The following is a 15182-nucleotide window of genomic DNA, read 5'->3' as shown; positions in this document are numbered from 1 at the left end:
AAGTCCAAGATTGGTGGAGTTGTGGACAGTGTAGAAGTCTGGCAAAGAATACAGCACGATGTGGATCAGTTGCAGATATTGGCAGATGGAGTTTTACCCAGATAAATGTGGGCTGGCAAGGAGACAGAACACTTAAGGACAAGACCCTTTACAGTGTTGCTGAGCAGAGAGATGTTGGGATCCAAGTTCATAGCTCCTTGAAAGTGGCTGCACAGGTTGATTAGGTGGTTAAGAAAGCTAATGGGAATACTTACTTTTATTATTTGAGGAACTGAGTTCAAAAGTCAAGAGTTTATGTTGCAAATTTATAAAATTCTGGTTAGGCCACATCTAGAGTATCACAAACTGTTCTGGTTTATAGGAAGGATGTTGAAGGTGCAGAAGAGGTTTAGAGGGCACGTGATATCATGAAAGGCTGGATAAACTTGGGTTGTTTTCTCTGAATTATGAAGGGCATAGATAGAGTGGACAGGGAGTATCTGTTTCCCAGGATTGAAATGTCTAATACCAGAGGACATGCATTGAAGATGAGAGGGGGTAGGTTCACAGAGGATGTGACGGGTACATTTTTCATTCATAGGGTGGTGGATGCCTGGAATAGTGGTGGAGGCAAATACATTAGAGGCTTTTAAGAGACGTTTGGATAGGCACATGGATGTGAGGAAGATGGAGGGGTGTAGGTAGGAGGGATCAGTGTTTGGGTGATTTTGATTTGCTATTAAGATGGTTTGGTTAGATGTGGGCCTAATGGCCTGTTTCTGTGCTGTACTGATCTATGTTCAATATGTTAGATGGCTCACAGAACATTACTCCTCCCTGTATCCTATTCCCATCAGCTCTCCCTCAATTTTGCCACTCACTGACACACACGAGCCAGTTTACAGTGGCCAATTAGCCCACCGACACACACGCCTTTGGGATGCGGGAGAAGAGCGGAGCACATCGAGAATGCAAGCTCCACACAAGCAGAAGCCAAGATCAGGGCCGAACCCTGGTCTCTGGACAGTGAGGCAATAAGGCAGACGGATACCTGGGCAGGCTGGTGGAGACCTGGTGGCCCCCCGGAATCCCAAACACTGACCTGAGAGGCTTGTAACGTGGCTCCTGCTGTTGCTGTCTGAAAGTGACCGCGGTTCAAAACGTGACCCCGACACGAAGCATAAACTAGACAACACACACACATACAAGATGCTGGAGGAACTCAGCAGGCCAGGCAGCAAACAGCCGACTTCTCGGGCCGGGACCCTTCAATCTGTTGGAGGAACTCTGTGGGGAGAAAGGAAGGGTTAATGTTGACGGTCGAAACTTTTCATCAGGACTGAGATCTAGACGGTTCCTTTCTCCCCACGGATGCTGCCCATCCACGGAGTTCCTCCGGCAGATTGTTTTATTACCCCACAACTACTAGGGGCGTCCCAATATTCCGAGCGGCCGTAATGTGAGCCCCTAATATAGTGGCTCTGGGCTGTTTGTCTGTGTTTCAGGGCCTCGGGAAGCGATGAGTCGCGACACGCTCTCCCTCCTGCTGAACTTCGTGGCGGTGAGCCTGTCGGCCACCGCTCTCACCACCACCTACTGGTGCGTGGGCACGCAGAAGGTGCCGAAGCCCGCTTGCACGCCGGCCAGGACGACGGACTGCACCCGCAGCCCCAGCGCCGACACCAACAGCAGCATCGGCGACAGCGAGTACAGCTGGGAGACGGGGGACGACCGCTTCACCTTCCGGGCCTTCCACACCGGCATCTGGACCTCCTGTCAGGAGAACATCACCGGCACAGGTTGTGGTGCCTTCTCAACCCCCACCCCACGGGTCCAGACACTGGCAGCCGAACCTCGGGCTAACCCGGTGACCTGGACTCTGACCACACCACAAATGGGGGGGGCGGGGGTGGGGTGGAGATCACAGCTGGGGAGGGAGGTTTACTGTTGGGGAGGGGTTTCTCGATAAGGGTGTCACAGCCATACCTACATAGCCCAGATCACATTTGGAGATCAAGGCTGTTGATTAGCTGGGTAGTTACAGTTGGCATCATTCTGGGCCAGTTAACTCATAATTCAGAGGAGCAGAATTGGGCCATTTGGCCCATCAAGTCTGCCCTGCCATTCCATAATGGCTGATTTATTAACCCTCTCAACACTATTCTCCTGCTTTCTCCCCATAACCTTTGACACCCTTATTAATCAAGAGCCCAGCAACCTCCACTTTAAATATACCCAATGACTTGGCCTCCAGAGCTGTCTGAGGCAATGAATTCCACAGTTTCACTATCCTCTGCCTAAAGAAATTTCTCCTCATCTGTTCTAAAGAGACAGCCTTCTACTCTGAGGTTGGGCCCTCTGGGCCTAGACTCCCCCCCCCCCCCCCCCTGTCCACACTATCTAGGCATTTCAATATCAGATAGGTTTCAATGAGGGCCCCCATCATTCATTATGAACTCTTAGAGCCAGTCTCAAGCCAGGCTCGTGCTCCCAGGGCTACCACACCCGAGGTACTGAGAAGCTCAGACCCCATCCTGCACTCTGGGGTGAATGCTACAGAGCCCTTAGTGCAGGGGCAGTCCCCCTGATGCTCTAGCTGACAGCAACCCACCTGCCCCCTGCCCCCTGAGATCAAGGAGACCAGAACTGAGGTGTAAACCACAACCTAATGTGTAGGTTTGCTGAGCTCTGCTCATGCCCCTGTCACTCCCCAAAGGTGTTTACTGGCCACTGGGTGACCAAAGGAGGGTGCAGACAGCTCCCCCCACCCTCCGGTGTTCAGGTAACAGAAGGATTAGTCCACGGTGAACGGGAATTCCAGCCTGGTTCAGAATCTGTTCCAGGGACTGGCCCAGATCAGGTAGAAATGAAACACCGTGCACAGAGTAACACGGGAGTTTGAGGATAGTCGAGGCCATTTGACTCCATTGTCTATCTTGTACAAAAGCCCCCTGTTCCTTCTCTGCCCACCCAGCCCAGCTATTCACGTCACCCCAGACCGTCACTGAGTGATTAAACGATTAAGTGATTTTACTTTCATAAAAAAATATTAAAATACAGTACTTATATGAACTGAGAAGATTAATAACTAGGCCATACAGTTGCAGTTTAAGATTAAAAAGCTATAAATCTGAAATCAAATTAGAAAATGATGGAAATCCAAACTAGGTTTGAGAGAATCGAGAAGTTAATCTGAAAAAAGCAACCTGCAGATGATGGAAGTCTGAAATAAAAAATAGAGAATGCTGGAAACTCTCAGCAGGTCAGGCAGCATCTGTGGGGGTAACAGTTGACAAATGTCTGGGGGCTGGGGGAGAAGTTTTCTCTGTGTTGGCTCTGATGAAGGGTTCTGAGTGGTTAAGAAGGGAGTGCTGGCACTCTGGGACCCTGTGCCTCTGGGGAGAGAGTTCGAGTTGGGGGTCGGGTGGGGAGGAGAGTGAGAGGCAGAGACACCCTGTCACCGGACGAGGGTTGAGTGATGCCCACTAAGCCTTTCCTGAAGCCTCAGCATCACCGGGACAGTCTGTGGGCTGGCAGGCAGCAATGTTTCACTTCATGCTAATCACACCAGAGAGACTGTCCCATCACAATAGCATCTGATTGGGAAGAGAGCACAACGCTCCAACCAGAAACCCAGCACTCGCTCTTCTTGTGGGATTTATTCATGTGACCCCCTCACCATCACCCCAGAACAATCTGAGTAGGTACCACCCGGACACAGGACAGGGTTCATCGCCCCACCACTGCCGGGTTACTGAAGCCCTGCCCACGGAGAATTTTGCCCCCGGTCTGTGATTTAAGGCACTGGGATGATGCAGCAGCCGGAAGGGCTGAACAGCCACTGGGTATTTGTGCTCTGGGTGGTGAGCTGGTAATTCTGGATATGTCGGGAGCAGGGCTGGGTGAGGGGATAGAGGTACCCAGTTACAGACAGTAATTAATGGCCTGGCTCACTGAGTATTAGGGTCCTGGGTGGCGAGCTTGTACTTATGGATATATCGGGAGGAGAGCTGGGCTAGGGGAGAGAAATAGCCACTCATGAGCAGTGATTAATGGCCTGTCTCACTGAGTGTCTGTGCCCTGGGTAGTGAGCTGGTAGCTGTGGGTGCGTCAGGTGCAGGACAGGGCAAGATAAGAGAGATACCCAGATACAGGCAATGACTATTGACTTGTCTCATTTCAGGGGAGCAGTGCCGGAGTTTCATTGACTTGACTCCCATCACACAGCAAGGTGAGATGGCACCAGGGTGGGATAGACTGGGCTGGGGAGAGAAGATGGGGTGGGACTCTCAGGGAGTTGGAACGATGGGGAAAGGAGAGTTGGGCTGGGGAAAGATGGGGATAGGGACTGGAAAACAGCGAATCACAGGGAATTCTGTTTCCGAACACAATCTGAGGCCAAACTCTGCTATTAAGATTCAGATGACAGACCGCAGCCTGACATTCTCCTGTAAAATGTCTTGATATAATTTTGAATTCAATGTTCCCTCAATGATTGCATGCTGTTCTGTTCCTGAGGCAGCAAAGCAGCCCCAAACCATGATGCTCCTTCCACCATGTTTCCTGGTGGGATGAGGCTTTGGTGTTGGTGTGCAGTGCTCTCTTTCCTCCAAATATAGCAAGGTACATTTCCAACAAAAAGTTCAGCTTTTGTCTCATCTGTCCACAGAACACTGTCCCAGAGGCATTGTGGACCATTCAGGTGGTCCTTTGCAAACTTGAAATGTTCAGCAATGGGTTTTTTTTTTGGAGAGCAGTGGCTTCCTCCATGGTGTCCTTCCACGAACACCATTCTTGTATAATGTTTTTCTTATAGTGAACAAAATCTTTAGCAAATTCTAGAGATTTCTGCGGGTCTTTTGCTGTTACCCTTGGGTTCTTTTTCACTTCCTTCAGCGTTGCACGTTGTGCTCTTGATGTGATCCTTGCAGGACGCCCACTCCTAGGGAGAGTAGCAACAGTACTGAATTGCCTCCATTTGCAAACAAGTTCTCTTACTGTGGTCTGATGATCACTCAGGTCTAAATGCTTTTGTAGCCTTTTCCAGCTTCATGCATCTTTACAATTCTCTAAGGTCCTCTGAAAGTTGTTTTGATCGAGACATGGTGCACAAAAACAGATCTTTTTTGGACATCTGACTTGAGTAACCTGATGGTGTGTTTTTTTTTAATATAGAGCAGGGCACCTCTACAACCCACACTTCCAATCTCCAATTTATTGGAACACTTGACTCCAAGTAACTTTTGTAGAAGGCATTACCCCAGAGGTTCACATACTATTTTAAACCTGGACTGTGATTGTTTAAATGGTGTTTTCGGTATTGATGAGAAGTAGTACAATGGTTTGTGTGTTATTAGTTTAGGCAGATTGTATTTGCCTGTTATTGTGACTTGGGTGAAGATCAGACCACATTTTATGAATAATTAATGCAGAAAACCACACGGTTGCAAAGGGTTTGCAAACTTTTTCTTGTAACTGAATATATCCCTGACCTCCTGGCCTTAACAGTCTCCTCGGGACCTACCAAACTGGAGAGAAAACACATTATCCTAAACACTGGTGAACTGAACCATTCTCAAACTGATGGAACCACTATGTCCATCATCTTCTTGGCCACCTTCCTCAAAGGCTTAGGAAGCAGGTCCTCGGAGTTTAATGAACTGAGTTATAATATTTCCTGTTAGCTAATTCTATTATTTAATTTCACTCTAGTCCCAGTGCGCTCCAGTATTGCAAAGATTGAGATAAAATATTGTTTAATTTCTCCAGTACTTCCTCTTTTCCTGCTACGATTTCTGCTGTTGCACTGTGTCAGGGTCCCACATTAATCTTTTCATTCTCATCAATCTTTAGGAACTTGCACACTCTGTGTTATATTTTCTCTTTCTTGGTTGTCTGCTGAAATCTGACCTTCCTCCAGTCCTTGCATTGCATTGTCAGCACCTTCCTTCCCTCTAATATTGTGTACAACTTCTTGTTACCTTGGCTGGACTGTTTTTTTTCTGTCCGCTTTTCTGCCTGGAGTAGCTGCAAGCCGTGTGTTCATTCTTTAATGTAACCCGTTACTCACCTTTTGCCACCATTTCCTAATCTCTCTTGGCCAACTCACACCTCCATAGTTTGCTTTATTTCTCTTTATCATTTCAATCTACTGGGATATTATGATCACTCTTCCCCAAAGGCCCCTTAGTCACCAGCTCATCAATTTGTCTTCTCTCCTGATCCAATATTATGACAATAGCTATTTGAGTTATTGAATCAGAATCAGGTTTACTAAGGGTGATTAATGTTCGTGGCCCAAGGTAGAAGGAGATGAGTTAACTTCAAACTTTCTGTGTAATCAAAGATTTGACCTGCATGTGCATGTAACGAGAGCTATATAACTCATCTCCTTCTACCTTAGGCCACGCTTATCAATCACCCCTGCTGTGGACACTTTCTGGAGGTCCAAGATCCGTATGCTCCACGACCGCTGGACTAAGTATGTAAATGTAGGAGGGGACTATGTTGAAAAATAAATGTGCTAGGTTTTCTTAAATTGACTCCTTCTACCTTAGGCCATGAACCTATCAATCACCCTTTGTATTATCACCGACATGTGTCGTGAAATCTGTTAACTTAGCAGCAGCAATGCAATACATGATAATATAGAAAGAAAACTAAATAAATTACAGTAAATATGTATGTATACTAAATGGATTAAAATAATGCAAAAGCAGAATAAAAAAAAGGGAGACAGTGTATGTGGGTTCAACGTCCGTTCAGAAATCGGATGACAGAGGGGAAGAAGCTGTTCCTGAATCGCTGAATGTGTGTCTTCAGGCTTCTCTACCTCATTCCTAATGGTAACAAGAAGAGAGCATGTCCTGGGTGATGGGCATCCCCAATAACGGACGCTGCCTTTCTGAGGCACCGCTCCTTGAAGATGTCTTGAATACTAAGGAAGCTAGTGCCCACGATGGAGCTGACTAATTTTACAACTTTCTGTAGCTTCTTTCGGTCCTGTGCAGTAGCCCCCCACCCCCCGCCAACCCCATACCAGACAGCGATACAGCCTGTCAGAATGCTTGAGTTTGAGTGTTTTAGGTGACAAACCAAATCTCCTCAAACTCCTCATGAAATATGGCCGGTGTCTTGCCTTCTTTATAGCTGCATCGATATGTTGGGACCAGGTTAGATTCTCAGAGATCTTGGCACCCAGGAACTTGAAGCTGCTCACTCTCTCCACTTCTGATCCCTCTATGAGGATTGGTTCGTGTTTCCTCGTCTTACCCTTCTTAAAGTCCAGTCAGCTCTTTCGTCTTCCAGGCATTGAATAAGACTGACCCAGTAACCCTCCCCCCTCGATACACCCTGTCATCCTCCATGCTATTGCTGTGCATTTAGGCTTGTTCAGTCTATCTGTAGATTAACATACCGACTAATGCTATGCCTTACATTCCCACTGTAGTTCGGGGTCTTTACATAGCGCCCCCCACCCCCGCTCACTCCCTACCCCGGCGGTAGGTTTCTAGCCTCACTGAAACCAATTTGACTTCGTCATTTTCTGAATTAGGACCTTTTCCCTCTCTTCCATTTTATCTGTTATCAGTGTTAGCGTTTTATTCATGTTCCCCTCTCTTCTGAACATTTAATTCTGAAATGTTCCATTTCAAGCCTGGTCACCATTGTATCTCATCTCCGTAATGGCCACCAGTTCGGTTCCTGTTCATTTCTGCCGGAGCTGTTAATTCTCCGGCCTCGTCATGAACGCGGTGCTTTCAGATAAAAGACGTTCAGTTTTTTTTCCTGCCGCCTCTCACGTTTGTATGCTCCGTTCCTTCCTGCGGGCTCGAGTCATTGCCCCGCCCCTTCTCTCTTTAACAATTCACACGCATTAGAAACCCCCCCCCAACACATCCAGTCTTTACACATTTCATTTACATTAACAACGCCACTGACCAGATTGCTTTCTGACCCCAGCAATCATACCAACACCCCCAATACAAAACATGCTCTCCACTGAAACACAGATACACACGAGACCAACACACGTTGTTCCTGGTCCAGACGCATTCTGACCTTCTCTCCCCCTGCGGTGCAGGTATACTGTGGCTCTCGCTGGTCTCCGAAGTTCTCTACATTGCCTTGCTGTCCGTTAGTTTCCTGCTGATGGCCTTGGAGATGTGCTTCCCTCGAAATTCCAACTGCGGCCTCAAGCTCAATGCGTTTGCGGCCGTCTTCTCGGTGCTGTCAGGTGAGCCAGGTTTTGTAAGCATCAATCCCCCTGCAAAGACCCTTGTAATTGTCCACAGACTCCAGCGGTGAATCCTTGCCAATTCAGTCAATAGACAGTAGGTGCAGGAGTAGGCCATTCAGCCCTTCTAGCCAGCACCGCCATTCGCTGTGATCATGGCTGATCGTACACAATCGGTACCCCGTTCCTGCCCACAGGGAAAGGGGCCACAGTGGTTGACAAAGGAAGTCAGAGATTGCATAGCATTAAAAAAAAGGAAGTATGACATAGCTAAGGTGAGTGGGAGGACAGATGATTGGGAAGTTTTTAAGGAACAACAGAACTTAACTAAAAAGGCAATACGGGGAGAAAAAAAATGTGGTACAAACGCAAGCTAGCCAGGAATATAAAGGAAGTTAGCAAAAGCTTTTTTAGGTATGTGAAGAGAAAGAAGATAGTTAAGAACAATGTTGGGCCCTTGAAGAATGAATTGGGTGAAATTGTTATGGGAAACAGAGAAATGGCAGAAGAATTTAATAAGTACTTTAGATCTGTCTTCACTAAGGAAGACACAAGCAATCTCCCAGATGTATGGATGGGCCAAGGACATAGGGTAACAGAGGAAATGAAACAGATTGACATTAGGAAGGAAACGGTGATGAGAAGACTGATGGGACTGAAGGCTGACAAATCCCCAGGTCCAGATGGTCTGCACCCTAGGGTACTAAAGGAGGTGGTCCTGGAAATTGCGGATGCATTGGTAATCATTTTCCAATGTTCCTTAGATTCAGGATCAGTTCCTGAGGATTGGAGAATGGCTAATGTTATCCCACTTTTTAAGAAAGGAGGGAGGGAGAAAACAGAGAACTATCGACCTGTCAGCCTGACATCGGTGGTGGGGAAGATGCTAGAGTCCATTATTAAGGATGAAATAGTGGCATATCTAGATAGCAGTGATAGGATTGGGCTGAGCCAGCATGGATTTACCAAGGGTAAATCATGCTTGACTAATCTGTTGGAGTTTTTCAAGGATGTAACCAGGAAGTTAGATGGGGGAGATCCAGTGGATGTAGTGTACCTTGATTTTCAGAAGGCATTTGATAAGGTCCCACATAGGAGATTGGTGGGTAAAATCAAAGCTCATGGCATTGGGGGGAAGACATTGACATGGATAGAAAACTGGTTGGCAGATAGAAAGCAAAGGGTAGCGGTGAATGGGTGTTTCTCGGAATGGCAGGTGGTGACTAGTGGGGTGCCACAGGACTCGGTATTGGGACCACAGCTGTTTACAATTTACGTCAACGATTTAGGTGAAGGCATTGAGAATAACATCAGCAAATTTGCTGATGATACTAAGCTGGGTGGCAGTGTGACATGTGATGAGGATGTTAGGAGAATTCAGGATGACTTGGATAGGCTGGGTGAGTGGGCAGATACTTGGCAGATGACATTTAATGTGAATGAGTGTGAGGTTATCCACTTTGGGAGTAAGAACAGGAAGACAGATTATTATCTGAACGGTGTAGAGTTAGGTAAGGGAGAAATACAAAGAGATCTAGGAGTCCTTGTTCATCAGTCACTGAAGGTGAATGAGCAAGTGCAGCAGGCAGTGAAGAAGGCTAATGGAATGTTGGCCTTTATTACAAAGGGAATTGAGTACAAGAGCAAGGAAATCCTCTTGCATTTGTACAGAGCCCTGGTGAGACCACACCTGGAGTATTGTGTACAGTTTTGGTCTCCAGGGTTAAGGAAGGACATCCTGGCTGTAGAGGAAGTGCAGCGTAGATTCACGAGGTTAATTCCTGGGATGTCTGGACTGTCTTACGCAGAGAAGTTAGAGAGACTGGGCTTGTTCATGCTGGAATTAAGGAGATTGAGAGGGGATCTGATTGAAACATATAAGATTATTAAGGGATTGGACAAGATAGAGGCAGGAAATATGTTCCAGATGCTGGGAGAGTCCAGTACCAGAGGGCATGGTGTGAGAATAAGGGGTAGATCATTTAGGACAGAGTTAAGGAAAAACTTCTTCTCCCAGAGAGTTGTGGGGGTCTGGAATGCACTGCCTCGGAAGGTAGTGGAGGCCAATTCTCTGGATGCTTTCAAGAAGGAGCTGGATAGGTATCTTATGGATAGGGGAATCAAGGGATATGGGGACAAGGCAGGAACCGGGTATTGATAGTAGATGATCAGACATGATCTCAAAATGGCAGTGCAGGCTCGAAGGGCCAAATGGTCTACTTCTGCACCTATTGTCAATTGTCTATTGTCCCTATATCCCTTGACCCCGCTATCTATAAGAGCTCTATCTAACTCTCTCTTGAATGCCTCCAGAGACTTGGCCTCCACTGCCTTCTGGGGCAGAGCATTCCACATATCCACCACTTTCTGGGTGAAAAAGTTTTTCCGCATCTCAGTTCTAAATGAGCATCTCTTATTCTTAAACTGTGGCCTCTAGTTCTGGACTCACCCATCAGCGGGAACATGCTTCCTGCCTCCAGCGTGTCCAATCCCTTAATAATCTTATATGTTTCAATCAGATCCCCTCTCATCCTTCTAAATTCCAGTGTATACAAGCCCAGTCGCTCCAATCTTTCAACGTATGACAGTCCCGCCATTCCGGGAATTAACCTTGTGAACCTACGCTGCACTCCCTCAATAGCAAGAATGTCCTTCCTCAAATTTGGAGACCAAAACTGCACGCAATACTCCAGGTGTGGTCTCACCAGGGCCCTGTACAGCTGCAGAAGGACCTCTTTACTCCTATACTCAATTCCTCTTGTTATAAAGGCCAGCATGCCATTCGCTTTCTTCACTGCCTGCTGTACCTGCATGCTTGCTTTCATTGACTGATGTACAAGAACACCTAGATCTCGTTGTACTTCCCCTTTTCCTAACTTGACTCCATTTAGATAGTAATCTGCCTTCCTGTTCTTGCCACCAAAGTGGATAACCTCACATTTATCCACATTAAACTGCATCTCCCATACATTTGCCCACTCACCCAACCTGTCCAAATCACCCTGCATTCTCATAACATCCTCCTGACATTTCACACTGCCACCCAGCTTTGTGTCATCAGCAAATTTGCTAATGTTACTTTTAATCCCTTCATCTAAATCATTAATGTATATTGTAAACAGCTGCGGTCCCAGCACCGAACCTTGCGGTACCCCACTGGTCACAGCCTGCCATTCCGAAAGGGACCAGTTAATCACCACTCTTTGTTTCCTGTCAGCCAGCCAATTTTCAATCCATGTCAGTACTCAGCCCCCTATACCATGTGCCCTAATTTTGCCCACTAATCTCCTATGTGGGACTTTATCAAAAGCTTTCTGGAAGTCCAGGTACACTACATCCACTGGCTCTCCCTTGTCCATTTTCATAGTTACATCCTCATAGATATGTCCCATAGATATGTTCACATATAATCTCTTTAAATGGACCTTTGAGTGTGTCAGTGCATGTATGTGAATATATGTAGGCGATGTGTGTGAGAGAGAGAATGTGTTATTGTGCGTGTGTTTGTGGTGAAGAGATGATGGGTGTGACTATCAGTAAGTGTGCAACTGTGTATGTATGAGAAAATGAGAGTACACGTGTTTTCAGTGTGACAGCGAGTGTTCATCAGCGCACATTAATAAATGTGAGTGTATGTGTAAGTGTGTGCATGTAGCAGGGGGTTTGTTCATCAGTGTATGGATTTACCATTAAGTGTGTGCACCATTGACTGTGCACAATAGTGCAGAGTTCACCACACTGAACGTGTGTAGTGTTGGCGCACACACCAGTCAGTGTTCAGGTCAGCGTGTGACGCTGTAGTGCAATGTTCACCACACTGAACGTGTGTAGTGTTGGCGCACACACCAGTCAGTGTGTGACGCTGTAGTGCAATGTTCACCACACTGAACGTGTGTAGTGTTGGCGCACACACCAGTCAGTGTGTGACGCTGTAGTGCAATGTTCACTACACTGAACGTGTGTAGTGTTGGCGCACACACCAGTCAGTGTGCAGGTCAGCGTGTGACGCTCTCCTTTTACGTCCAGGCCTGCTGGGGATGATAGCCCACATGATGTACACACAGGTTTTCCAAGTGACAGCCAGCCAAGGGCCGAAGGACTGGATACCCCATCGCTGGGACTTCGGCTGGTCCTTCTAGTGAGTACAACGCGTTTCGGGGGTGGGTGTTGAATGTTTGCTGCAGGGTTTACAGGGCGGTCTCGCTAGTAACCCGCGCTGTTTTACAGCTTGGCCTGGCTCTCCTTCACCTTCTGCATGGCGTCCTCGGTCACGGCTCTGAACATTTACACCAAGACGGCCCTCGAGTTCCATCAGTCGCAGAAGATCTCCAAGCAGAGGCTGAAACAGCGACCCGGGGGGCTGAGCTATTTCTCCAGCCGTTCCAACCAGTCCGCCTCCAGCTCCGCTGACATCTTCTCTAACCTGGCTCCCGGTCTCCTGGTGAGGGCCGGGTCAGTGGACGAGCCTGACTCCGCAGAGTCCCTGGGGGACGAGCACTGCTAACCCCGCCCAATGGACTGAATGATCTGTTGCATGCAGTTTGATGGCTTCAAAGGGCAGCAGAAACCAATCACAAAACTGAGTCACTAAAAGTAGCCTGGGCCACGGGCAGTAGGCCCAGTGCTTTATGTCGATTTCAGGCCAGTCAGAGTTAGAGAGACTTGGTTAAAGCCCGAGCTGTAAGCTGGTGTAAGGAATCGTGAGGGACACACACAAAACACTGGAGGAACTCATCAGGTCAGGTACGGAGGGGAATAAACAGTCGACAAATCCTCTCTTCAGAGAGACCCCCTCTCACTGCTCCCCCTCTGTGATCTCTGCTGCTCTCCAACTGCTGAAGATCCCTTCTTCTTCAGCCCTTTGTCTCTTCACCTATACCCTCACCTGGTCTCACCTACCACCTCCCAGCTCATACTCTTTCCCCTCCCTTCACCCTTCTTAATCTGGCTTATGCCCCTTTCTAGTCCCGGTGAAGGGTCTTGGCCCGAAATGTCAACTGTTAATGTTGCCTGATCTCCAGTATTTTGTATGTGAAGCTGAGTCCTCAACAGAACCTGGGTGGGAGAGGTTGTTTGGGAAGGGGGCTGCAGGACCCCTCTGCCTTTTCTGGTAGCTCAGTACTTTTACGTGAAATACGGTCCACCAGAGAGCAGAGACCCCTACCTTCCTGAGATCTGGACGACCCGCAGCAGACACGCTTGGCCTGGAGAAGTATTCCCATTGCTATGTCTGTGTCCCCTCCCAGGCGACACCCCCAGTACTGAAGCTATGATTCTCCTCCATTAGCCATGCCTGACACTAGACGCCCAAAGCTGATACTCAGTTCCAGTCTCTGCCATGAAAAGAGATTTCCGGGTAACAGTGGGGAAGGTCCAAAGATGTTCTCAAAGCCCATGTGTGGAACATCCTTAATGACTCCTTGAAATCTCTGGCCCTCGGTTACTCAAAGTGGAGGAGGAGCCTTAGGGAAGATATTGAGACCCTTAAGGCTGTACCTCAAAAGCAGAAGGAACATATTATCTCACAAGCTACCTATCCACCAGCCTGCCTGTGGAAGGGTCTAGGTGTCCCAGGCTGGTCTCATCAGTTAGCCAAGAACCCACTAAACTTGCACGGACAGGGAATTACCAGTCCTCAGGGTTGCCTGAGAAATGTGATGATGAAACTCAACCAAGAGTCAACACTGGGATCCAGACGGTGATACTCTGTGAATAAAGGATTCATAAATAACCAGACTGTCTGTGTGGGAAAGGTAGTGGGGCAAGGGGTAGACAGTGCCTGAGAGAGCCTTGGAAATGAGAGCGTAAAGGAGGACAGGCGGCTGAGAGGTAATGTAAACACAAAGTACACTGCAGCTGCTGTGGTCAAATCAACACGTACAAACAAGCTGGAGGAACTCAGCAAGACTTCGTGAGGACCCTTCGTGAGTCCTGACGAAGGGTCTCGGCCCAAAACGTTGACTGCTCGTTTCCATGGATGCTGCCCGACCTGCTGAGTTCCTCCAGCGTGTTTGTACGTGTTGAGAGGTCATGTTACAGCTATATAGGGCCCTGGTCTGACCCCACTTGGAGTACAGTTTTGGTCACCTCACTACAGGAAGGATGTGGAAACTATAGAAAGGGTGCAGAGGAGATTTATAAGGATGTTGCCTGGATTGGCAAGCATGCCTTATGAGAATAGGTTGAGTGAACTTGGCCTTTTCTCCTTGGAGTGATGGAAGGTGAGAGGTGACCTGATAGAGGTGTACAAGGCATTGATCGTGTGGATAGTCAGGGTTTTTTTTCCCAGGGCTGAAATGGCTAACATGAGAGGACACAGTTTTAAGGTGCTTAGAAGTAGATACAGAGGAGATGTCAGGGGCAAGTTTTTTTAAACGCAGAGTGGTGAGTGCATGGAATGGGTTGCTAGCGACAGTGGTGGAGGCGGATACGATAGGGTCTTTTAAGAGACTCCTGGATAGGTACATGGAACTTAGAAAACTAGAGGGCTATGGGTAACCTGAGGTAATTGTAAAATACGTACATGTTTGGCACAGCATTGTGGGCCGAAGGGCCTGTATTGTGCTGTAGGTTTTCTATGTTTCTATGCTTTGACAGGATACAGTTGTTGCGGACAAGTCCAGTTTTTGTAGCCCATCCCTAATTGTTTATGAGATGATGTTTGAGCTACCTTTGTCAGAAACTGCAGTGTATTCTGTAGGTGGTGCACACTGCTGTGGTCCAGCTAATGAATGCTTACATTGGTGGAACATCTGTCAATCATTGGGCTGTTTTGTTCTGATTGGTGGTGAGTTTCCTGAGTATTGTTGGAGCTCCACTCACCCAGGGAAGTGGAGAGTAATCCTTCACGCGACTGAGGTTGAGTCTTATGGTGGCCAGGTTTTGGGGGTATCAGGTGGAGTCACTGCTCAACTCAGGATTTATTCAATGGTTAATGCCATTTAATGTGAAGGGTAGGTGGTCATCA

At 47.6% G+C, this 15182-nt stretch overlaps 1 protein-coding gene across 1 annotated transcript; it reads left to right on the top strand.

The window, feature by feature from the left end:
* The first annotated feature begins 1498 nt into the window (after positions 1–1498).
* Positions 1499–15176, top strand: LOC140719164 (germ cell-specific gene 1-like protein). Its single transcript, XM_073033581.1, has 5 exons — positions 1499–1778; positions 4163–4210; positions 8063–8215; positions 12242–12353; positions 12443–15176. Exons 1-5 carry the CDS (start codon positions 1499–1501, stop codon positions 12717–12719), a joined length of 870 nt encoding a protein of 289 aa, XP_072889682.1. The 3' UTR covers positions 12720–15176.
* The last annotated feature ends 6 nt before the right edge of the window (positions 15177–15182 follow it).

The sequence above is a fragment of the Hemitrygon akajei genome, chromosome 31 (assembly GCF_048418815.1).
Source record: "Hemitrygon akajei chromosome 31, sHemAka1.3, whole genome shotgun sequence".
Taxonomy (NCBI): Eukaryota; Metazoa; Chordata; class Chondrichthyes; order Myliobatiformes; family Dasyatidae; genus Hemitrygon; species Hemitrygon akajei.
Note: the sequence above shows the minus strand (reverse complement) of the source record. Positions and strands in the feature narration are given on the sequence as shown.

Coding starts and splice junctions, on each gene's coding strand:
- LOC140719164 (XM_073033581.1), top strand. CDS start 1,499: ATGAGTCGCGACACGCTCTCCCTCCTGCTGAACTTCGTGGCGGTGAGC. Junction 1,779..4,162: donor GGAGAACATCACCGGCACAG/GTTGTGGTGCCT, acceptor GTCTCATTTCAG/GGGAGCAGTGCCGGAGTTTC. Junction 8,216..12,241: donor CGTCTTCTCGGTGCTGTCAG/GTGAGCCAGGTT, acceptor TTTTACGTCCAG/GCCTGCTGGGGATGATAGCC.